The following is a 26,550-nucleotide window of genomic DNA, read 5'->3' as shown; positions in this document are numbered from 1 at the left end:
TCAACTTGAGTGCAAGTCGGGAGAATTCTATAAGAGTGGGTCGGTATCTGGGGAACTCATGTTTAATTCAGGTTCCTGAATCCTAATATACCCCTGGCTTCATGTGGGCAGCAGATGCTCTGGGGCCCAGTTCAGCTTCTGGAATTTTCATGAAATGCTTACACAAACACCAACAAAAATAAATACTTGGGGAGCTGGGTAAAGAATTCCCAACACTATTGTCGCAAGAGCTTCCAACTGGACCCACAGACCATGACCCTAACGCCGGAAGGAGTGGAGAGGCAGAAAAAAGGGGAGCGTGAAAAATCCTCAGAGGGTGAAACACATCAGCTTAAGTACTGAAGCACAGGTGTGAAGGCCGTTTCTGGTTCATCTTCTCTTCATTCTTGACTCTACCCAGGCTTTCCTTCCATTTTCTCCCTTGTCTCTGTTACCTTGGGCAGGGTAAGGAGGGAAGCGACAGGACCAGCAAAGCCCAGAATGAGATGCACTGTCTAGAGGCATCACACTTCCTAAGACACGTCCATACACTTCCTCTGTAGGTGCACAATATAAACTTCTTTAATTTTAGTTAAAGGTTGTTCAGGGCAAGTAGGTGAAAGATACCTGAATCCTGAAAACCCACTTAGCTGAAGATTAAAAAATACTGCTACATTTTCAGGTGTTCTTTAATTTATCAGAGTTAACGCTACCCGTTCCGAGGAAAAATGCAACTTTACGTCCATAAGTGATTTTTACAAACTGAACATAGCACTTGATGATGTGATTCAAACTAAGCTTCCAGAAATATCTTTAGTTAAAGAAATTAACAAGTCCTTGTGGGCGGCTCTCTCTGTGGGCTGGTATCACAAGGGCTGACCCAGGCTGTGCAGAGCAGACAAGAATAACTGACTTACCTCCTAACTGGAATTTTCCCATTTGTGTTGGTCATAAATGCCAATTTCATCCAGCTGGAAAACAACAGTAACAACTGTTTTAATGTTTCTCGGGAGAAATAGCTTCAATCTGGTTAAGAACTTTAAAAGAAAGTTCATTCAAACACAGAACATTTATTTGGAAAACCAGAGACAATTACACACTGTGAGATGAATTTACTGTTGTCAGATTTAGCAAACAAAAATATAGGACTCTGTTAGATCTGAATTTCAGATAAACAACAAATAAATTTTTACTACAAGTATGTTCCAAATATTGCATAGGACGTACTTATACTAAAACATTATTTGTTACTTATCTGAAATTCAAATTTCACTGAGAGTCCCATATTTTATCTGGCAATCCTAGATGAAGGAGAAAATTGGGAATTTGCATGAGCAAAGCAAATTGTAGGCACTTATTTGGTGATTGGTTTCGTCCTTGATTGTTGTTCTTTGATAATCTACTAAGGGGGTAAGAAATGCAAGTGCATGGTAACACCAGCCAGCCTAGTCTTGAGGACAGTGGGGACCCCCTCCACCCCAGCCCCAGCTCCTGCTATAAGTGTAGTGAAGTAAAGATGGAGAAGCAGGCAGGTGTGAGCCCTTAGTGACCTAATCCTCACAGCAACTGGTGGATGGGTGGACACCAGCTCCATAAAGGGATCTGGACCCTTAATTTGTAACAGTCAGAGAAGTTCATCAACTCAAACTGATGGTGAAAAATGCCTTGCTTTCCCCAGGTGTTCATGACACATGGAGACCCAGAACATATATTTGTCCTTTGGTGCTTGGACTATTCTTAGCCACTGACTCCCATTCTCACTGTTTCCAGTTAATAACATTCTAACAATCTGCAGAACATGATGATTTGGTAAAGTTTCTGTCTTAAGTCAAGCTTCCTAGAAGCACACGTGACTACTTTTAAGGGGATGGTTTCAGGACCATAGGAGTGAGGGAAGCAGACAGGCAGGGAGGAAGTTATACAAAGCTGTGCTCTCAGCTGGAGTTTGTCCTGACGCCACAGGGAGCTCTGGAGTGTGATTTGCACCAGGCTTGGTGGCAAGGGGGCTGGCCTCTTGTATACTGTCTCAGCCTGTCATTGGCTGTGGGCTTCCTTCCAGAAGAAGGGAGGAGTCTAGGGTCAGCCCTCCTTATCCATGGGTTCTGTTTCCGTGGACACGAAGGGTCAACTCTTAGGGACTCGCATCGGTGGATTCTGGTGTCAGCAGGGTTCCTGGAACCAATCCCGCAGAGACGCCAATGGAGGACTGTGATCTCTCAGGCTCGGTGACTCCTGGTAGGCAGAGGGCAATTCTCTGGAGAAGCAGGCAGGTGTGAGCCCTTACTGAACTAACCCTCCCAGCAGCTGGCGGATGGGTGAACACCAGCAACAGAAAGGGATCTGGGCAGAACACCGATGAAGGCAGATAAGATCTGGTGTCCAGATACAAGGACTTGGGTCACTCAGGCATAAGTGGGCATGCCAAAAGTCTGAGGTTCTATAACTTCAAAGTATCTGTTGGATGGCTCTTTATTTTTTATTATTATTATTATTATTATTATTTTTTTGGTACGCGGGCCTCTCACTGTTGTGGCCTCTCCCGTTGCCCGGAGCACAGGCTCCGGACGCGCAGGGTCAGCGGCCATGGCTCACGGGCCCAGCCACTCCGTGGCATGTGGGATCTTCCCGGACCGGGGCACAAACCCGTGCTCCCTGCATCGGCAGGTGGACTCTCAACCACTGCGCCACCAGGGAAGCCCTGCTCTTTATTTTTAAGAAAACATGACACAGCAACTGCAGAGGACAAGAAGCAGCTGAACGAAAAATAGGAATGTACAAGACTAAATAACTCCCCTCTGATAAGACAATGGGAAAAACACTGGAGGGATGATGTCAAAATCAAAATAACTAATACTGAACGAGGAGGGATGGGGAACCAGGCACCGGGTTAGGTGCTGTCCATGACCTTATTTCCTCTGCGTGGAATCTTATCACCTCCATTCACAGATGAGGACGGAGAGGCACAAGGTTAAGAATTTGCCAAGACTGACCCAGCAACGAAGTGGCCAACCTGGGATTTACAGCACAGAGTCCATGCTGTTAAAGCACCTGCCAGAGGGACCAGAAGTAAAAAGCAAAATGCCCGAAGGACTGATCTCTCCTCCCATCGCCCGGAAGTCCAAGGAATCCCACCCTTGGTGCTGGACCTGGGCCTGGCTAAGAGATGCTGGCTTATCCCTGCAGATTCTCAGTGTGGTTCTCTCCTGCACCTCATGACTGCCTGCCAAGGGCCCTGTGATAACAGGTGGCCCCACTCCTCCATGGATCACTGCTTTTCAAACAGGCTGATTTGGGCTTTGGCTAGAATTTCTACTTAAGTAACTTTCATGTCACCTGGAAAGAATAACTTCGTAGGGTTAAAACCTACCATGTCAAGCAGGTCCTCTCTGAATTTTGAATGCAGAGCTGGAGTAAGGAAGTTCTGCTTTCTGAATTTCAAAAGTACCTTTGGATCCCTGATTGGGTGCTAAACAGTCCCTGGGGCCAGGGCTCCTTTTCCACTGGAGCCATCGGTGCTTTTGCAAAAGTGCTAGTCTTGGCCACACTCCCCATTTCTCAGTGTCATGCAACAGAGACTCCAGCTACATCAGCACCCAAATACGGCCCCAGGCATGCAGAGCTATTTATCAGCAGACTCAGTCTCGGGACACAAAAGACAGGGCCCACAACCCAGCATCTTTCTGCCATCAACCATTCCTTTCAAATAGGTTTCAGGCTGTGGGCTTATCACACATGCCCTGCCAGGTGGCATGAAGAGTACAGATGCGTATTGGTCAACATCTTCTCCAAGGTCAGGAGCATAGAGGCGAAGGCAAGGAAGATGCTGCCTGGTCCATATACATAGCCTTCGTCTCCTAATCTGACTGTTTGCTTGATAACAGCCAAAAACAAAGGATCATGCAAATAAAACTCACTGTTTCTTGAGGCATGTCATGGGACTGACATTGTTGGCCCTGAAGTTGTGTATGATGGATCTCAGGCCTTCGACCCATTGCTGAAAGAGAAAGAAAAAGAGTGTTCTTGGTGAGCAAATCTGCCAGAGCTAAACTGGGTGTTTTTTTATTAGACAGCTCGTGTCCATTTTGTGTAAGAAGAATATAAACTCTCCTTTATCTCCTTCCTGCCACTCAGCCATCCTCATTCCACACGCTCATATTTTATGCTTTAATAAACAGCTTTCATTCTTTCCAGGAAGATAAATGTGGCATCTACAGTGTCATTAAACACTGGGTTGTCACGAAGCAATGCTGCCCACTGATTGACTTGTTAAGCCTTCTATTTGCAGCCTGTTTAAATATAAGCCCCTTTCAGTTGCTGGCAACATTAATTATTTCTCAAGCAACATTATACAATACGTGATGGCATACTTAGCTACTCTCATTATAGAGGATGAAGGCATTCGAGGTTCATCCATTTTATTGTGTGATACTATTTCAATGTAAGAATTTGTTACTTATCTTACCTGTCTGTGTCTTCCAGCAAAGCCTTAAAAAGTAAAACGGGCGTCGATGCCAGGGCACCCAGAGCAAAGAGCAATGCGCTTGCATGATTTCTGTATAAGGACTAGGACCTCGGTTTTAGTTCATAACATCACTCCATGGATTTACAAGGAAAAGTGAAGAAGACTGTGCGTGGCAGTAAAGGAATTTGGGTTTCCAAAGGGCATTTTACTAGAAAAGGCTGGCGCATGAATTAAGGCCCACTTTGCCCTTGGGTCCAATAACCGATGCCAGTGAATGCCATACCAAATTGCTAAAAATGAGAGTCACACTCTTGGCAAAATGCTTTGAAGCAAATTGATACTGGGGGTTCAAACAGAACTGGGGCCCACACACAAGCCAGCACCTTACCTTCTTAGGTTTTTTGTATGACTGCTGTAGCTCTATGCTGAGGAAAGGAAAATATTTTGGAATAGACAGTAATGTAGACGTACAGTCTTCCTGCCCTGTCCAGCATGGCAGCCACTAGCCGCACGTGGCTAAATTAAACTGAATAAAAATTCATTAAATTAAATTAATTAAATTTAAACCTAATAAAAATAAAATTCAGTGCATCTGTCGCAATCATCACACTTCAAGTGCTCAAACCCAACATGGGCATAGCACCTGACATATCGGACGGTGCAAATAAAGAACAATTTCTGTCATCACCGAAGGTTCCATTGGACAGCATTGCATAGTATTACCAGCTTTAACATGGCCAAGGGATTAAGTCACTTGCGAGGGACAGAGGTGATGCCTGGGTTCTATACGTGTGTGTGGTTTTAATTTTAATTGTGATATAATACATATAACATAAAATTTATCACTGTAACCATTTTTAAGTGATCGGTTCAGTGGCATTAACTAACAGTCACATCGTTGTGCAACCGTCACCGCCATCCATCTCCAGAACTCTTTTCATCTTGCAGAAATGAAACTTTGTTCCCATTAAACAACCACTCTTCATTTCCCTCTCCCCACAGCCCATGACAACCATCATTCTACTTTGTTTTTCTGAATTTAACTACTCAAGGTACCTCATGTAAGTGGAATCATGCAGTATTTGTCCTTTGTGACTGGCTTATTTAACTTAATGTCCTCCTCAAGGTTTATCTGTGTTGTAGCAGGTGTCAGAATTTCCTTCCTTTTTTAAGGCTGAATAATATTCCATTGTGCGTATAGGCCACATTAGGTTTATCTGTTCATCTATCAATGGATCCTGGTGTTGCTATTATGACTCATGCCGCTATGAACATGGGTGCTCCAGTATCTCTTCAAGAGTCTGCTTTCGATTCTTTTGGATACATACCCAGAAGTGGAATTGCTGGATTGTATGGTAACTTTATTTTTAAGTTTTTGAGGAGCCGCCATACTGTTTTCCACAGCACTTGCACCGTTTTACAATCTCACTAATAGTGCACAAGGGTTCCAATTTCTCCACAGCCTCACCAAACCCCTTATTTTCTGTTTTGCTTGCGTTTTGATAGCAGTCACCCTAATGGATGTGAGTCTACCAGAGAGTTTGTGCTTTCCTCTTTGAGCCCCAGTCATACCTAACAGACTTCTGAAGGGGGACTTGGGAGTGATACGAGGAAAATTTCCTTTCACAAAGAGAAAAGGCCATTTTCTGAGGACTGTAAATAGCACTGGAAGCCTCAGCAAGCATGATGGTGAAGTCAGGGTTCTGAGGGAGGAGGAAGAAATGAAATAGCAGCCTTGAAGAAATGCCTCAATTACTTTCCTCATCAGACCTCACTTCCTCTGTCAGGATAAATATGGGACTCTAGGGCTTCCCTGGTGGCGCAGTGGTTGAGAGTCCTCCTGCCGATGCAGGGGACACAGGTTCATGCCCCGGTCTAGGAAGATCCCACATGCCGTGGAGCAGCTGGGCCCGTGAGCCATGGCCGCTGAGCCTGAGCGTCCGGAGGCTGTGCTCCGCAACGGGAGGGGCCACAACGGTGAGAGGCCCATGTACCAAAAAAAAAAAAAAAAAAAAAATGGGACTCTAACTCCCTGGGGACAATCAAATATCCTGTGATTGGCCAAACAAACCACAGGCCCACACAGAGTTTCCCAAGAAGGGACAGAAAAAGCACAAATAATTTCATTGGCATGAACTGGGCAGCACTGAAGCCTTGTTACGTGTTCCAAAACACAAAACGAAGTCCATAGTTTCCTGGGGCAAAAAAGTGGATCATTTCTGAGACTGTTTGCTGGTTCTTTCTGATCATTCTGATTTAGTTGTTTCTAAAATCAATTACAGAGATATCAGGCTTTGAGGGGGCTTCAACAACATTCATCCATCTTCTGAAAATACAATGTGGAAAATAATTTGTTTGTTTATTGTGATGGAACGTCCTTGAGTGTGACCTTTAAGGTCATCACACCAGTGACTCGGCTTATGCTTTAGTTAGTAGAAAGGCCCCCGAATCCCCACAAGCCCTAAAGGGCATGGGGAGGGCCCTGAAGCTTCTCCTCTTGGTGATGCTGAAAGTGAGGTCCACAGCCTTATCCAAGGTCACTGAGCAGCCAGCCTCTGCCCTTTGTGTCTGGGAAATTTGTATTCAGGGCTCGTCCAAATGTCTCCTTCCCATCAGACCTTTCCTTCTGTCTGTTATCTTAATGTACACCTGGCATAATAAGGCCAAAAGACTGTGGGAAATATGTTAAGCATTTTGTTTTGTTTTTAACATAAAATAGATGAAATGCCAGAAGGTGTCAGTAGAACCCTAGAATTTAGTTGGAAAGTTGTTCCAGAAGTGAGCTAAATACATATCAACATCTTTGATTGTTTCCAGATTAACAAAATCAGAAAAAACTGACTTAGGTTTTTTGTTTTTGAATTGCTGAATATAAGAACATACGTTAAAAGTCTACGTAACGCCCCACGAGGTGTGTCTTCAAGCCCCAGGATGAGTGTTTCTAGATGATTCCCCAACACACGTTGAGCTCACACACTGCTCCATGGTGACACAGGGTATCATTCCTACTATACTGGGTGTCTTCCCTCTGGTCGGCTGTCCTGAGTGGGCAAACGTGGCCTGGATGCAGGGGAACCAGCCCACAGTATCAGTTCGGTTCCAGTGTCCAAATGGGCAGCTTCTGCACCTCCCCAGCAGGCTGTAATGGTTATTGTTCTCTCATTTTTCAATATTTTCCAATTCTGTCTAAATTAACTTTAAGCTTATTTCAGCCCTTCTAAGAAAAGGTCCTTTGAGGAACTCTTGGGGGCTTGTGCTGGATGGTTCGAGGGGAAAGGAGTGAGGAATGGCAGCTGCCCCTAACTCTCTCCTGGGAATTTTCACCCTCTCCTCTGGGATTCCTTAAACTTATTTTCATCATGCAGGTGGCGTCCATTTTCCAGGTAAAGGGCTGGGCCTCACCCTTAAACACTAGGACTCTCACAGACAAAATAATCCCTTTCCTGTTAAAAAGCAAACATATAGAATAACACAAAAGAAGCCGACTCACAGACATAGAGAACAAACCAGTGATTACCAGTGGGGAGGGGGGAGGGCAATATGGGATGGGGGAGGGGGAGGTACAAACTACTGGGTGTAAGATAGGCTCAAGGATGTGTTGTACAACACGGGGCATACAGCCAATATTTTGCAATCACTGTAAATGGAAAGTAACCTTTAAAAATTGTATAAAAAATAAAAACAATAAAAAAATGAAATTAAAAATTACTCTCTACAGAAAAAAACAAAAACCAAAAAACAAACAAAAAACTCCCCAAATGTATAGAGACACAGACAGAACAAAACTTAACTGAAAAATATGTGAATTTACAGAGCACATATCTTGCTTTTACCTTTAAAAACATTTGGAAAAAATTTTAAGGTTATGAAAGCAATATTTAAATGCCCTGTGTAGAAAAAGGTAAAGCAAAAAAGCATAAAGCAAAAAGTCAACATCACCCCATATTCCATTACTGATATTGAGAGCTGACAACACTTTGCTATCTGCACTTCTAGCCTTTTTCTATACACATAGATTTGTCCTCCTAAAATAACTAGTTCTGTTGTTTTCCAGTCAGCACCACTTCAAGCAGAGTTGTTGTTCCTTCAACTCAATCTTATCTCTAGATTTTGTTCCAGAAGCATGCTTCTTAGTTTTTAGTCCAAGTAGCATACTGTCAAAGCAAAAAATCACAGAAACTCAGTGACACTTTCTAAATCTGCTGTGTAATTTTCTCTAAAGGGAAGACTCAGTAGCAACCTCCCTAATCATCTGGTGTTTCTTTTCAAAGAGGAGGCTACGGTGGAGACAGTGGAGGCATCTTCAACTAAGTTGGCTCAGAAGTTAGAGACTTGCCACCTAAGGTGCAGTCCAGTGACCAGAAGTCAGACCCTCCTGGGAGCTTTTACAATGCAAATCATCAGCCCCCATCTATGAAATCTGACCCTGGGGAGCAGAAACCTGTGTTGAAATGAGCTTTCCAAGCGATTGTTTTGCAAACTCACTTTTAAGAAGCTCTGTTCTAGACTCAGGCCACTCAGAGAGGTGGCTAACTTCATCAAGATGTCCAGGAAGCATCTTCAGGCTCACCCCAGTCCCACAGGGTTAGAACCTGCATTTGGTAAGATCCCCATGTGAGTTGTGTGCACGGTCCTATGAGAAGCACAGGGCTATGAGGGGGCCTTCCCAGCTTGAGCACCTCTTCCCACTGCCCACTGAGAAAGAGCTGATATGGTTTCCTAAGGGAACTGAAGTTTTTGCACGTGCCCTCAGCTGGGATATCCAATCTTCTAGTGAGGGCCTTACAGAGCCCAATCACTATTTGGTTTTGTCAATGCCCTCCCAATCTGGGCTGAACAAATCTGCACTCACTAGAATAGAAGTTCTGACCCGAACGTTTAGGGGAAGTTAAAGGGTAGAAACGAGATGAGGTGAGATGCTGTAGGTAGTGACTTTCAACTTCCCCCTGTCTGAGCTGTGAAAATCATCAATGGATGGGCCATCTGAAATATCTACAACATGGGAACTTCATGGGACCTGTAACTCATAAGCCTTGATCCATACAGGGTTTGTTTGTCTATGTCAATGGAGACAAAAAGTCAGGGCATATTTCAATTGGTTATTCTCAAGGTGCTTAATTGCTTTACTAATTACAGTCAACCCTTGAACAACATGGGTTTGCACTGCATAGGTCAACTTATAGGTAGATTTTTTGTCTACAGTACATATGACAGCACTACACGATCTGTGGTTGCCTGAATCCACGGATGCTGAACTGTGGATACTGAGGATCCGTGAATATGGAGGAAACGTGGATTTGGAGGGTGAATTATAAATTATACATGGATGTGTTTTGATTGCAGAGAGGATTGGCGCCCTTAACTCCTGCATTCTTCAAGGGTCAACTGTGATTACTTTTCATCTGCTCAAACAACATAAGCCAGGAATTGATACAATTCAAAATACATCTTTTGATCCCTTTGTACTGTGAATTCTTGTAAGACTACAGGGCATTGAAGAAGGGCAATAAGGCTCATTTCCATGTACTTGGGGTAAACTATGAGGCTTTGCAAGTGAAGATTTCCTTCCACAGGGTCTTAGAGTGTAAAGCTGCAACATTTCACAAATCTCCAGATTAATAATATTCAATGTATAAAGATATCTTTATATGAAACTAGAAACTGAGTTTTAGGACAGTATTTGGGCTTTAGACTGCCACTGAATATAGGCAGTGGCTCAGATTCTAAAGTAAGGATACTGTAGGTATCTCTTATGGGTCTATATAACTGAGGCAAATGATATCATTTCATTTTGATTAGGATAAGGTATTAGTCGGCATTAAATTGTCAACATTTAACTTAGAGGGCAGGCCAAGGGGAGGACACTTGCAGCTGGTACATTGTGGAAAGCAAACTACGTGGATGGCATGCAGAGACTAGATTAGCAGTTCCCAGAGGCTGTTGTACAGTAGAATCCCCCAGGGAATACTTCAGAAGCCTCAACATCAACCACAGAGATTCTAATTAACAATCTGAGTGTGGCTGGGCCACCAATCTACTTTGTAGACAATGTAGCTAATTCTAGTGTGAACCTACAACTGAGGACCAGTTGTAGGTTCTTGTTTTTGGTACAAAAACAAGAGAGAGGTATGATTCCCAGAAATGGGGTACATGATCATAGCATGACTCAGGGCACCAAATGTCAGTGATCAGACCTCAGCCTCAAGGCTGAAGACAACACAGTGGGCAGGAATGATTAGAGGCTAAGTGCCCCTGTCTTTAATGTCTTGGTCCCTGTAGTATTCAACCCTGGACTGAGGCAGAGCCTGGCTCAGGAATTAGAAAACCCCAGGGGTAGAAGCAGGAGAGTGAAGAGGCTGGTGATTTAGGCAGGCCTTGACAAAATTTAACATTTTACCCTTTGACTGTGCTCATAGGGGATGCTAAAGCCATTCTAAAATTAAGTAGCAGATCTACCGATGTTTGTTTATATATATCACAGACTGACTTCTATATCATGTTAAAAAGAGAAAATAAAACAAATTTTCTCTTTCATGTCAGCTACTTTCTCCTGGCCCTAATAAGGAGAGAAAGAAGTACAGGTAAAATGTACTAAGTGTCAGCCTGGCAAGAGATCAATGTCAACGTTGAAAACTCCGTCATGGTCATGGGACAGAAGGCCAACAGGGAGGCAATGACAGTGGTGACAATGAGAACAAATCAGGCGAAGAAACCTGAAAGTCACCTTAACCGCTGACTCAGGGAAAGAGGGCAAGGTAACAGAGACAGAACAGAATTGCATGGATAATGAAGGAGCTATGCTTGCAGTCCTAGACAAAGTCAGTTGATAAACCCAGGATGGAAGGTTAAATTAATGAGCCTACGATAATCACACAGTAGCAAACTATTGAAGTAGGTAGCCAAACAGCAATGTGGGTTTTGTAAAAAAAAAAAAAAAATCAGTAGACAGACAACCCAATAGTGATCTCAAAGCCCTTAGGAAGTTAATAATAGTTCTCATGAAATTTTCAAATCTAAAAGAGAATTAGGGGAGAAAAAAGGAGTGATGGGGGCCTTTTTTCCTTGATGTAGTCTGACTGTCCTCCAGAGAATGCATTTTTCATCTGCTGTTCTCTGCTCACAAAGAATACTAAGTCGCTGAAAAAGGGAATGCATTAAGCATTAGGTGCCGCCTGATTCTCAACACACCTTCACAGCACAGCGAACCAGTGTTTGCGCAGGAAATGAGCTGCCATATATGAGTATGGGTGGCTGTGTTTGAAAGATCGATTTGGATGGGCCTGGATAATATTTATAACTTCCCTAGTCAAAATTAGTTTAGTCACTCACAGATAGTCAAAACAGTCTGTCAGCCTGGCTGGTTATCTTGACAACACTAGGTCAAAAAAAAATCTCTAAATAGTCACAGCAAGGAGGGGACACTGTGCTATTCTTGGTCATTACCCAGAAGCTGAAGTGTCAAATTCCCATTCCAAATGGGTTTCTGTTCACTATCATTTCTAAGAGACAATTTTTTGCTTCGCCTAAGGCTCACTCTACCTGTGACAACCTGATACCTTGTAACAATGTTCTTTTGGACCTATAGAACCTTGTCCCAAATAACCACATCTAATTCCAAATACTTACTCCAATAAATATACTGTTGAAGAGAATCAGGATATGACACCCCAAAATATGCCACTTTGGCGTAAGAATTATTTTGAGCTGAAGGCATCTGAATTCTTGAAATTCCTTATCTGCCTAAAAGCAGAGCCTCCCAGCAGAACTCAGTTGTCATAAATCCTCTCCCCAGAAGCAACACTAATCTCCTCTTCTGGAAAATGAAAAGTTGGCACCACATCCAAATAGAAATTGTCACAAGACAATCATTCCTCCTGTCTATTCTCCTAAGGGCCCATTTACCTTCCTTAAAAACCATCTACCCTTCGCCCCCTCTCCTTCCGCTATTAATGTGCTATATAAACTCGAAAATCTCACTGCTCCTTTGGGTATTCACTTCTTTCTGTGATGCCCCCGTTCACATAAAATGAAAACTTAATTAATTTGTATGCCTTTTCTCCTGTTAATTTGTCTGTTATCAGTTTACTTCATAGACCCAGCCTAAGAAATCATACATACATATATACATTCAGAATACATTTATGCCTTGTGTTCACTTGTGTTCACTCTACATAAACAATATACAGTAAGCAATAAGTGATGTTCTTTAATGCCTCAAAGTTCATAGAGCAGCTCCATTCCTACAAACCCCAGAAATCATTCAAAAAGAAAATGAGATATTTGGTTTATTTTATGTAACACTTATTTGACATCCATATAGAGAACTCTAAAATAATTGAAGAATTTTAAGATTTTAAGAAAACCAAGAGCATCATTTTATGCTGGTCAGAAACTACCAGTTTTGTAAGAGTGCATTTTTGGTCTCAACTGTCAAATTTTCAAAATCCTGATGGTAAGGGATGAGTGAACAGCTGGTGTATTAAAAGGTGTTCATGAAGTCGTTTCTTTGGCTAATGCCTGTACTTAAGATCCCCGAGGTCACTTTCCTCCTGACATGTGTCAGTTGACAACGCTGGTAAATTAAGCCATGCCAAAATAAGCAGAACTCAACATGCAGACAAAGCCGCCTGCTGAGGGTCTGGGATAAGCATCAACAATCAAGGAGCCTCTGGCTGCCCTTTTCTAGGCAGCATCACCTATCAGCTCAGGCAAATCAAATCTATACGTAATCCTACAAAGTAAACATGACTTTTAAGATAAGAGGTACTAAAAAGAATCTAAATCAATGGGTTTGAGTTTCACTGTCTAATTTCCTATCATTTATGGAAAAGATTCCACCCTTCCCCTGTTCTAGCCTCCCAAAAAGGGGGAGGGAAGGAAGAAACATGGCAGCAGTAAAACAAGGACAATAAAAAGAATGTTAATGGCAAAGATGAATAAATGAATGTCTAGATTACATTGTTTTGATACATCTGGAAAAATATTGGGCTGAACAATGCCTCTATGACATCATTGCTGACTTTTTTTCTGTAAAGCAGTAGTTCTGAAAGATTTTGTGTCCCTTCAATAGGCATAAATGAATGAATGAATGAATGTATGTACGCTTGGGAAATAGCTGAATGTCCCCCCTCCTTGCTGAGATTGGTATGAGAATAATTCTGCTTCTGAGAGTGCTACAGTAAAGAAACCCATCTAAACAAGGCTTTCTCATGCTCATTTGACCAGAGAACCCCCTTTATATGTGGACTTCTTTGAGGAATCCATTTTGTGGGCCACCAATTTGGGAAGTGCTGCTCTATGACTATACCTTCCAGAAATAATGACATTAAACATTTACCTGAAAAGTACAGTAAAATCATACAATGTTACAGGTGGAAGAGGCTATTCCTCAACTTGTGAGCTGCAGCAGAGGGTGTGATAGAACACAGGATCTGGAGTGGACCCAATGCCTGGGTTCAAGACACCAGCTGGCCACCTACTGGCTGTGTGACCTTGGGCAAGTTTCTCAACCCCTCGGACCTACTTCTTTCTCTGTAAATGAGAATAATCCACCTCACAGGATTGTTGTGAGAATTAAATGAGATAATGCAGGCCAAGCACTCTGAACAGTGTCTGGCATTCAATATAAAATAAAAATATCACTGCTGCTGCTCTTATTATAATTATTAGGGGCCAGCAAACTTTTTCTGTAAAGGGCCAGGCAATAAATACTTTAAGATTTGAGGGCCACATATGGTTCTCTGTTGCACAGTTTTTATGTTTTGTTTTGTCTTAATAATCCTTTAAAAAGTTAAAAGCTGTTCTTAGCTCACTGGCCACACAAAATCAGGCCGAGGGCTGGATCTGGCCCGTGGGCTGCACTATTATGATTACGATTATTAAATTATTTGTTCCAGATCACAGTGCTCAGAGGCAAGAGTCTCATCTCAGGCAAGGCATCCGACCCACCGCCTCATGTGTCCCATCTTTCAATTATACCCCAAAGATTAGAAAACATACAAACACGTGTAGTCCCATGTTACACATACATTATGTTCACAATGACATTTTTTGCTAGCAGTAAAAACTGGAGCTATGTGGTAAATGGAGAAGCAATTTAAAGCTAGTGACATTTTTCTGTCCCAGGGGCCAAAAGGTGAAATCCAAACTTCTGGTGCAATTAGAGTAATTCATTCTGCATTCCCTTGATGGAGTCATTTGATAACACTTGCAATTAGGGCAAGCCGAGCAGCTGTGGACTGGGCCCAGCATGGAGTCTCTGCTTAGGAAACCTTCAAGTTCATGAAACCCTCAGCAGTGAAAACATGTCCCCTGTGAAGATCACAGCATTCTGAAAGAAGTACCTAAGAAGCTGGGAGGTTTCTAAAGAAGCAAGAGTGGGTAACAACTAAAAATGCCCACCTCAAAGGTCATGGGGACTTGCACTGAAGCCCAAGAAAACATTTATTAAACTCTATAAACAGCATGAGCCCAACTTAGTATAAAAGAAAACTGTGTGTGCATTAAAAAGACACATTAGAGAGGGGGTGGGGGTTTTAGGAAGGGGAAAAGGGGGACACGGGGCTTCCTTTCTTTTCGCTCTTCCGTGCTTTCGACCAGAATGTGGTGGGAGTGCGTGCCTTACCATGAGCAACACTCCTTTTGCATTCAGAAAACACTGGAGAACTGTATAAAAATGCATGGGCCACGCAAATGTTGAAGACGACTTTGCAGCCTGCTCAGTGTGGCTGCGGACAAGGTCACCACGCCTCACTCATTGCTTCTTTCTCACTTTGCTCCTCCCATGGGGCCATGCTCTGATGGTTGGAAAACTGGCAGGAAGTGCCCCCAGATGGTACATGCACACCCCACTTCACTAAATTCCACACCATCCATATCTGTCTCCTGGCACCTTTTATTATTCACATCATCTCCCTGGCTCCTGCAGGCATCTCTGAGTCCACAACTTCTGGTCTAAGGGAACTACAGTTTTTGGAATACAGAGATAAAGAAATAATTCCAGAGTGCAGAGAGTACCACCATGGGTCAGACACTGAAGTACTGGATCCTGGGACAAATGGTCTGGCAAGAGCAGCATGAGAACTGAAGGTGGAAGGAAGAGAGAGCAAGAGAGATGACAGGTGGTCGTGGGAGGCCCCAGGAGACAAGTGTCACCCATTCCACAGATTCACTGACGAACCAGAGTTTGATGGCCTCCACGTTCAACCCAGCAATTAAACAAATGAACCCTATTACCTTTATTTGGCAAGAAGAAAACACCTAGGTGAGATGGGGACATTTAAAGCTCACAAATATGCACCCATCCATCTGCTCTGCTCTGATTCACAGCTCTGTCCTTAATACGGGTTTTTTTTGTTTTTGTTTTCGTTTTGCGGTACGCGGGCCTCTCACTGTTGTGGCCTCTCCCGTTGCGCAGCACAGGCTCCGGACGCGCAGGCTCGGCGGCCATGGCTCACGGGCCCAGCCGCTCCGCGGCATGTGGGATCTTCCCAGACCGGGGCACGAACCCGTGTCCCCTGCTTCGGCAGGCGGACTCTCAACCACTGCACCACCAGGGAAGCCCAAGATGGCTTTTTACTGCCTCACTGATTCGTTTCCCATGCATTCTGGAAGGTTTAAAAAAGAAACAAAACAAGAACGTGCCAACTTTCATTCTTGGAAACATGAAACATACACACACACACACACACACACACACACACACACACACACACACACACACACACACACCCCATCCCAGACTTGAGCCACACACACACACACACACACACACCCCATCCCAGACTTGAGCCTCAAAACACCACGAGGCAGTGTGGTGAGGAACTTAAATCAATTAGTATATTCTGGATAGAAAGTTCAGATTTACAATTTAGCTCCTTTAGCATTCAGCAGGCATCGGCTCAGGTGAGTCTGGGCAGCAGAGCAGTTAATTTAAGTTCTTCAAGACTTATGCAAGAGAAGCAGGATATAATCGCTCCTTATGGAGCTTCTCTACAGGGCAGTAGTTCTCACCTTGAGCCTTTATCTGGAGGGCTATTTAAAACATGGGGTACTGATTCCACAGGCCTGGGGCAGGGCCTGAGAATCTGCATCTCAGATTAAGTTCCCAGGTACTGCTGGAGCTGCTGGTCTGGGGACCACACTTTAAGAATCACAGGCATATATAATACAATTAAAACTGCATTTTAAGAAATAGCTTTTTTTCTAGAGGCAAGAGTCTCATCTCAGGCAAGGTGTCCAACCCACCACCTTATGTGTCCCATCTTTCAATTATACCCCAAAGATTAGAAAACATACAAACACGTGTAGTCCCATGTTACACATACATTATGTTCACAATAACATTTTTTGCTAGCAGTAAAAACTGGAGCTATGTGGTAAATGGAGAAGCAATTTAAAGCTAGTGACATTTTTAAAACTGCATTTTAAGAAATAGCTTTTTTTCTAGAGTCATAGAAACGAATTCATTTTAATCGTGCTTTCTGTGTTCTCAGTGAATTCTAACCAGTGATCGATAGGTCTACAGATTTACCTGCATGCTGCAGTCAATCAATTTGATAAAAACTTGTTTGGGTTCAAAATCATTATGATTTTTGGACCAAGTCCATTTGTATGCTAAACCAACGGGACTCAAACTTCAACCAGCATCAGAATCACCTGGGAGGCTAGTTAAACTATTACCATCAAAATACTGAATCACTATGTTGTATCTCTGAAACCAATATAACATTGTAAATCAACTATACTTCAATTAACAAAAACAGAAACAAAAACAGATAACTGGGCTCCATCCTGAGAATTTCAGGTTCATTAGGCTGGCATAAGGCCCAAGAATTTGCATTTTTAAGAAGGTCCCAGGTGAGGCTTATGGTTTGATCCCCTGAGTAGGTCTGTGCCTGACTAGGGGTAGAGGAACTAATTGAGGGGAGCGGGGCTCTGCAGGGTGTTAGCAAAGCCAGTAGGAGGGACTGACTAAACATGAACTTGATATTTTTTTTCCCCAGCAAAGCGAAGAATAAATCCCTTCTCCAAGAATCTTTGCATAAATTCTTCTACTCAACATAATTCAAGTTCAGCAGAGCGATTGTGACATTCAACCCAATTGACTTAAATAAGATTTTATCCCCTGTAATAAACTACCTGACCTTGTCTTTTTTGTCTACAAGAATAACACATAACATTTTTGTAATTTAATTTCTATAGTACCCGGTCATGACCTTATTTGTTTACTTGGTTACAAAGCATAATTTATGGAGTTTGCCAAATATTTACAACCTGCAGAAAGTATAATGAGCAGTCTGGAAATTGTCTGAACTTAAATCCAAATCTTTGCATTTTGAACTTCACAGTAACAGCTTATTTTTGTAATCAAAGTAAAATTCAACTTGGTATAAAATAACAGACTTATTTGCGGAGATTTTCAATGATGGTTGCCTTTCAATCTGATGTACAGCGACTGTGCTTGCAGTTTGCTGTGTAGCGCCAGCTGTAGCTTAATGAAAGACATCTGAACTGCCTTCAACACACCAGGGACAAAATCCTCCCCAACTAGTTGTATCCCAAGAGAGAAAAAAGTACATCAGAGAAACTGAGTTGCTTTTCTAACTAAAGAAGTTTGTTACAATATTTGGTATTATTTGTAGGGTTTAGGGTAAAACGGTGGGCAGAGAGATGAGTAGGATTCAGAGAAAAAGTTGTATTACACACAGTTTAGAAAAAATTGGGAAATATCTCCTTCATGCGGCTGTTTTTTCATAGATGTTTTAAGTTATGTGACCAAACAGATGCACCTATTACCCAAAGGCACACTGGGCTTGAGGGAAAAGTGCCAGCAATTTGTTAGCAATTTCTTTTAACAGAAGGTTTTTAAGGAGAGGAAATGAAAGCTGAATTTTCTAACTGGAATGACAGGAAAGATTTAGGGAAGCAGAAAATAATGATCTAAATTGGAAAGACGCCAAGACACCGGGGTTACAACCTCCAGGCTTGTCATGGATTCTTAGCAACAGTCCCATTACATCCTGAAAAGTGACTCTAAAAATAACGCCATGGAATCCCAGACCTTTTGGACTATCACTGAATCACATTTTCTTGGGCTTCTCGTCCAAAGATAATTCTCTTAGCTTTTCTTTGAGCTAAACTGTAAAAAACTTGAGGGTTATACCTATTCATCGCCTAGGTTAGAATTTATGGATTCAGTCAACATAAAGACCTCAATAAAACAAGTATGTATTGAGCATCTACTAAATGTTGGGCAGCGAATGTTCTAGATGTCGGGGATGCAGCAGTGAGCAGAATGTTGCCTTCATGGGCAGGGAGATAAATGAATGTATGGCAGTAAATGAATGTATGGCATGAAAATAGTGGACGTGCAATGAAGATAAATACAGCAAGATAAGGAGTTAGGATGTGCTGAGGGGAGATGATGCAGGAAGCTAAGGTGATGTTCCAGGAGAGATTTGAGAAATGTGAGGGAGAATGCGCTGCATGTAACTGGGGAAAGAGTATGTTCCAGGCAAAAGGAACAGCACATGCAAAGTCCCTGAGGCTGGAAGGAAATATAAAGGAGGGAAGAGGGAGATGAAGGCAACATGAGGAAGGGAAGTGAGAAGGGATTCTTGTTGGGCCCTGTGAGCCTTGCAGGGTTCTGAGCAGCAAAGTGATGTGACCTGAATTACATTTCAGAAACATCCCTTCAGCTACAGACTGCAAGGGGCAAGGTCAAGGTACAGATGCCAATTAGTGGGGGAAATGGTATTGGCCTGGAGAATGCTGTAGTGATGCTGGTGGTAGAAGCAGCTAGATCCTAGATACAAGAGTGTTTGTTAATGGACCGATCAGGACACTGGAGGAGGGTGTTTGCGGACTCAGCAACTGGAAGGATGTGGGTGAAAGGTTTAGATACTGTTAGACATTTATTTTGCAGGGGAGAAAGTTCTATAGAATTGAGCTCAAATCTTGTAAAGAGGCAGAGTGGCAAGACAAGCTTATTTACTCTTTAAGCAGAGGGGGTGATTGAAGAAAAGACAAGCTGAGCTACAAAGATGTCTTTTATACTGGTGACATCTTATATTGAAAAAAGCACAATCATTTTACTGTCCTGTGTGCTGTGAAAACATTTTGTATTTATTTGAAAGCTTAACTCTAAGAAAGTCCGATTTCATGTCAAAGTTTATTGATTCTTAAAACGCCTCCTTGAAATAAGAAGAAAAAATACCAGAGAACCCTTTTAGGAAATGGATGAACAAACAAAGTAAGATGGCTTTCTCAGAGTCAGGAAAGATTCCATGTGTAAAAGTTGGTCCTCCATGGAGAGGACATGAATTGAAGGTTGGCCCATCTGCTTGGATTAAATGTTTAATTAAGTGAATTTTTCAGAATCATTGGACTGTAAGTATCATAAAAGCCTGGGAATTAAGAACAGACTCAAGAATCTCAAATAAATACTCCTAAGCAAGTTCTGTACTAGAAACCCTCTTAAAATTTCTATTTCACTGGTCAGACCAAGACTTATCAGATGGCATAAAACAAGCAAAACACTCTGACCACCCAGGGAATGCCAAACCCTTACAGTTAATAAGCTGTTTTCCAACATGTTGTACCTTTTTGCTCTCGCCTTGCATGCTTACCATGAGTTACTTACATTTGTTTCCATACCTGTCTATGTATGTAATAAAAATTACATGAACCAGTGAAATATGCTTGTGGAAAGAAAGAGGGTTGTTGTTTCTTTCGGTGAATATTTGGGAAGATTTCTTTAAAGGCAAGTTGCTAAATTTTTTTTCTCAAGCTCGATGTAAATAAGACAACTAAAGGATTAGGGAAAGAAGTCATGCAGTTGTAGGATTCTGTATTTTGATTTGCTCCATGAGTGCCTTTAAAGTCTCACTTGTACTTTAAAGAAACCAAACTGGATTATTTCAGGCAATGCATTATGGGCATTGAAGTATAGGCAAAAAATACATCAACCTCTGTGGTACATATCTGCAATGGAATACTACTCAGCCATAAAAAAGAACGAAATAATGCCATTTGCAGCAACATGGATGGAACTAGAGATTATTATACTAAGTGAAGTAAGCAGAAAGAAAAAGACAAATACCATATGATATCACTTATATGTGGAATCTAAAATATGACACAAATGAACCTATCTAAGAAACAGAAACAGAATCACGGACATAGAGAACAGAATGGTGGTTGCCAAGGGGGAAGGGGTTGGGGGAGGGGTGGTGTGGGAGTTTGGGGTTAGTAGATGGACACTTTTATGTATAGAATGGATAAACAACAAGGTCCTACTGTATCGCACAGAGAACTATATTCAATATCCTGTGATAAACTATAATGGAAAAGAATATTAAAAAAAGAATGTATATATATGTATAACTGAATCACTTTGCTGTACAGCAGTAATTAACACAACATTGTAAATCAACTATACGTACTTCAATTAAAAAGAAAAACTACATCAACCCCCACCTACAGACCCATACTGAATGCAAAGACCTCGGCTCTAACATTAAAAGACGGGTCAACAATTGAACCACATTTATATGCTTCAAGTTAAAATAAAGCGTTTAAGGTCTGTAAGCATTATTTTTAAAAATGATGACTTGCTTGAAATAGAGACACAGATGTAGAGAACAAATGTATGGATACCAAGGGGGAAGTGGGGGTGGGATGAACTGGGAGATTGGGATTGACATACATACACTATTGGTACTAAGTATAAAATACATAACTAATGAGAGCCTACTGTATAGCACAGGGAACTCTGCTCAAGGCTCTGTGGTGACCTAAATGGGAATGAAATCCAAAAAAGAGGGGATATATGTATAGCTGATTCACTTTGCTGTACAGTAGAGACTAACAACATTGTAAAGCAACTATACTCCAATAAAAATATTTTTAAAAAAATGACTTGCGTTAACTGACTTCTGTGATAAAGTGACCAGAATACAGCTAGCTAAGAGGACAGATAGCATATTCCATGGTCCCATAATTCTATTCTAGGCTCCTAAGCTGTACTCAGGTGAAAGTGATACCACAGGCTGAGTCCCAAACACCATTTCAGGCACACTGGGAAATCTTTACATTTCTCACTTGATCTGATCTAATGTATGAATTCTGCCATCATTTTGATCTGTGGTAATTACATCTGTATTTTGTATAAATCCTCTCAATTTGATGGCTTGTGTGTTCTGTTAGGGATAGTAACATATATAGAGGAGTAGGAATAAGGCAGTGGTGATGGGGAAAATGTCAATGCTGGAGGTGGTAAGTATTAGGATCTGGATGCAGACAGTTAAGTTTTGAAATCAGGAAGTAGGCAAGATTATCCACACACATGTATACATAAGTGAAAAATTTGTTCAACATCTTCCAAGTATCAATTAACCAAAAGGACATGCTCTAATAAGCATGGGCTGTCTAGTTTGGACTGTGAGATTAATATTTACATATTACATTATTAATGAATTATAAAATTGTAACTAATAGTTCCCAGAAGCTGAAACATTTAGTTTATTTAATAAGAGCAGGGTCAAACAGTATTGAGTTTGAATTAAAAATCCAGTACAGAATTATTTTATAGTCCTACTTGTTTGGCCAGCTAATCTTAAATTCGGTGGAAATGCGACTGCAAAAACACCCCAAATCTTATCTTTAAGTATAAATTTCCGCCTGGAACATACACATATGTACCACGTACTCATGAGTATAGGTTTCACATCATGACTTTTAAACAAAAGGAACCAAGACTGACAACAATCAAACCATGGAAAGTAAGAAGATTATGGGCTTACTGATCTGAGCCACCTTCCCAGGACTGTACTTGCTCAGGGATGGGGTGGGGTGGACAGCATCACTTGGGAAATCAGAAGGCCTGAGCTTTAGGCTGGACTCTGGCCTAGCCTGTTGTGTAACTGCTTGGCTTCTTGCCACATCTGACAAATGAGGTGGTGGGAAGCTCTGCTTAAGTTCCATCTCCAGCTCTAAAATTCTAGGACCCTGTGATCAGAATAGCAGGCACACTTTGAGGACTTTGGATGAGAAAGGCCGTGCACTAAGCACTTTCCATGTAACAACTCATAATCTATACAACAATCCTAAGAGCAGGCATTTTGGTATTGTTCTTATTTTATAGATGCAGAAGGTGACGCTCAGAGGGGCCAGCTGCATGTCTCAGTCACACAGCTGGGAAGAGAAAGAGCAAGGATTTAAGCCCAGGCAACCTGGTCCCAAGCCCATGTTCTTAAGCTCACAGGAGTCATACTGTTTCTTGTAATATGACGCACTGACAAAACCCAGGGCATACCGCTCTAGAGAACTGTGTTTTTGCAAAACTTCAGGCAGCTAAATATCTCTGTCTGATTAAGTCTTTTTCTTCCTGGGTGGTCAGCATGGACTTCTGGGATTGAATGTTGTTATTGCAAATAGCAACCAGAAAGACCTCTGTAGCAAATAACGTAAGCGTGAATTCTAAGAAACGATGCTTGTTTAGATCAGCAGGGTTCAAGAAACCATTCAAACAAGGTGTTGATCTGAGCACAATAATGAAAGAACTTGAAGGCAAAATCTGTTTCCCCAAAGCGAGGTGATCTGGGAAAACAGCATGAAACCAACCAAACCACCCCAAGGACAGAAGCAACGGCTCTCATTTCCCATGGAACATCCATTCCTGGACCCAAAGCCACAGCTGGGAGCTTCTCAAACTTTACTGCACATATGAGTCACTGGGGGGCCTCGTTAGAAATGAAGATTCTGAATCAGTAGGTCTGGGTGGACCCAAGACTCTGATGTGTAAGGAGCTCGCAGGTGAGGCCTATGCAGCTGGAATGTGGACCACACTTTGTGAGTGAGGGTGAAAGAAAGATGGTCTTGGAATCTGCAGAACTCAATTCTGCACCCATTAGCTCTGGGCCCAGGGTTAAATCTTCTCATCTCCATTTCATCAAATAATCTTACGAATATATTCCCTTCAGGCTCTAAATTTCAATATTTCTAATGATGGCCTTTCTCATTCGACCCTGCAGTGAGCTTCTACCTGCAGGATCAATGGGAAAATAAAATGTTCCCCTTCCCACTCCCCTAAAGCCACGTTTCTGCAATGGTAGAGCAAAGGCCCAGGCCTCTTCACACATATTATGCAAAGATAATGGGCGCTCCATCCACAGGTAAAACCACCCTGAAGACAAATGACTTGCAGGAAAGTGATTTAAATTTGAAGCTTTCTACTTTGGCCAAAATCTCTTTGAGACTCACTTGCCAGGGCAATAGTAGGCTGGTTACAGTATTATGATGGATTATAACCCAATACTTTAATAGCTTATGGCGGGGGGGTAGATATCTTAATCACGTAGACCTGCACTGTCCAACAGGGTAGCCATTAGCCATATGCAGCCACTGAAATGTGGCCCATCTGAATTAAAAAAACACATCAGGGCTTCCCTGGTGGCGCAGTGGTTGAGAGTCCGCCTGCCGATGCAGGGGACACGGATTCGTGCCCCGGTCTGGGAAGATCCCACATGCCGCGGAGCGGCTAGGCCCGTGAGCCATGGCCGCTGAGCCTGCGCGTCCGGAGCCTGTGCTCCGCAACGGGAGAGGCCACAACAGTGAGAGGCCCAAGTAATGCAAAAAAAAAAACAAAAAAAAACACACATCAGATTTTAAAGGCTTTGTATAAACAGAAGCATGTAAAATATGTTAACTGATTTTATATTGATTTCATGTTAAAATGACCTATTGGGTTAAAATATGATATATTGGAATTCGAAAAGATACATGCACCCCTATGCTCATAGCAGCGCTGTTTACAATAGCCAAGACATGGAAACAATCTAAATGTCCATCGACAGATGAATTGATAAAGAAGATGTGGTAGATATATACAATGGAATACTACTCAGCCATAAAAAGAATGAAATCATGCCATTTGCAGCAACATGGATGAACCTAGAGATTATCATACAAAGTGAAGTAAACCAGACAGAGAAAGACAAATATCATATGATATCGCTTATATGTGGAATCTAAAATACTGAAATTAATTCAACCTGTGGCTACTAGAAAGATTTAAACTACATCTGTGGCTTGCATTATTTTTCTACTGGGCAGTGCTGCTACTCAAAGTGTGGTTCTCAGACCAGCAACATCAGCATCAACTGGGAGCTTGTTAGAAAGGGAGGATTTGTCCTCACCTCAGACCTACTGAATCCGAATCTGCATTTTTACAAAATCCCAGGTGATTCCTGTGTACATTCCAGTGTGAGAGGCTCCTACAACATAACACAGTAGGTGTTCGGGCTCTTGGCATACGTGAGGGACGTGCTAAAAGGGTATTGTGCTTGCTGAATTTTCTAGACCAACGTTACAGCAAGGCAATGGAATCATTTTTTTAAAATTTAAATTAAATTATTTTACAATTTAAAATATCTATTACAATTATACATGCAAAATTATGTGCACCACATATTAGGGGGGGAGGGAAGGAGGCTGTTTCACAGAGGATACCTTAGTTACTTCTGAATTTTCAGCCACCATGTACGTGAAACTGATGTTCACCAGATCTGTACCACTGCAGACACAAACTACCCGCCCTTCCAGGTCATTTTCTGATTTTCCAATAGCTTCAAGAGCAGCCAAAATTTTGGGATCCTATTGAGGTAGACAAATAGGAAAAAATACATTAGATCACAGAGCATGGCAGAAAGATGGTAAAAAGAAACTATGTTTGATGTAAAAAACATATATTAGGGCAATTTTTTTTTTTTCTATCTAAAAATGCCCAGATATCTGGCATTATTCTAAAACTCCTGGAGGTAAAATCTTTAACACTACACATGACTGAGACTCATTTGGTAAGAAAAGTATTATAAAATTATTGGTTTAGAAGACTGGGAGGGAGGGTCTTTCTTTCGATTTCTGGTTGTAGTTATCGGAGGACCCGGACTATGGCAACAGGACAGAAAGGCTCTGACTGGGACCTGCTCGCGTCCACAAAGGTCAAAGGGCTCTCTCACAGAGAACAGTCACTGAGGATTCAGGCAAATATGCAGGGCATTGCCACAAACCAGCAACCACAAGTTACTCAAAAATGAGATTAAGTCTTTCAAATAGTCTGGACACAAAGAGTGAGTGTGTGCACCTCTAGGAGCCCTGGCATCCTCATCTGGAATGAAAACTGTGTAAGTTTACCCTAATTAGCAAAAAAAACAGTGGTTTTGTCCTCCACAAGAACTCAGGGGGAAATGCCAACATGGTTACCCAGAGATTGTAACTAACATAAAAGAGGGTCACTAAAGAATAAAAAACAGAGTGAGGAACATAATTTCGTTTTGAACATTTAAAAACTTGCAGGGCTATTATGGAAAAGGGGATAAATACTGTGCTAGAATATTCTAGGAAAAAACATCTTTTAAATTCCTAGCACCACTATGCAAACAGCTTCTTATTCAAACCAATCACTGTGAAGAAGGCTGATTTATGCGCTCTTTCCTTCTTTTTTCTCTCAGAGGCAAACTGAGCCTTCAAGGTGAGCTAATGATGAGATTTCTAAACTGTGTTTGTCCTTCATTCCCAGCTGATGATTGTGGGGCAGTAATGGGTTAAACAGCATTCTGTGTTTAGAAGACCAGCAAACACCAATCACAGGTACCTTTGGTGTGGCTCCCAGTCGAACACTGTTGATGAGAGAACATTCTAGAACTTGTCCTTCCTGCAAAGAGAGAATTTAGCATAGCAGTGAGCCTAAATTCTGCCAGACCTATGGCACAGACAAGGTGACAAATGTTTGCGATGATGAAGACAATGCTGACTAGAGTAAGGCAGAAGCGGAATTAAAAACAAATAATAATAATAATTTCCAACAGTCAGAAAGTCAAGGCCTCAAACATTCCATTTCAAATATATGTATGAATGCAACTTTGAATAATTATTTATTAAATGTTTATAAAATGTTACTTTTATACATGTAATAACATTAATACTGTATGTATATTATTAAATATATGTGTGTACATGAAATAGTAAGTGGGACTATGCTAGCTTTTATATAACTCTGATTCTACTTTTTGTAAATTTTACCCAAAGGTTCATGAAATGTGTCATTG

The 26,550-nt window shown here is 41.8% G+C and overlaps 1 protein-coding gene across 5 annotated transcripts in view; it reads right to left on the bottom strand.

Moving 5' to 3' along the window:
- PLCB4 (phospholipase C beta 4) overlaps positions 1 to 26,550 on the bottom strand; it is a 428,120-nt gene that overhangs the window by 102,336 nt on the left and 299,234 nt on the right. For all 5 annotated transcript variants that reach the window (XM_049699214.1, XM_049699215.1, XM_033440307.2 and 2 more), the window contains 4 exons: positions 26,097 to 26,156; positions 24,953 to 25,096; positions 3,894 to 3,973; positions 897 to 950 (listed from right to left, as the gene is read on the bottom strand). In XM_049699214.1, coding sequence (XP_049555171.1) covers positions 897 to 950; positions 3,894 to 3,973; positions 24,953 to 25,096; positions 26,097 to 26,156 — 338 coding nt within the window. The remainder of the gene's footprint in view (positions 1 to 896; positions 951 to 3,893; positions 3,974 to 24,952; positions 25,097 to 26,096; positions 26,157 to 26,550) is intronic.

This window comes from Orcinus orca, chromosome 16 (assembly GCF_937001465.1).
Source record: "Orcinus orca chromosome 16, mOrcOrc1.1, whole genome shotgun sequence".
NCBI classification, from domain to species: domain Eukaryota; kingdom Metazoa; phylum Chordata; class Mammalia; order Artiodactyla; family Delphinidae; genus Orcinus; species Orcinus orca.
Note: the sequence above shows the minus strand (reverse complement) of the source record. Positions and strands in the feature narration are given on the sequence as shown.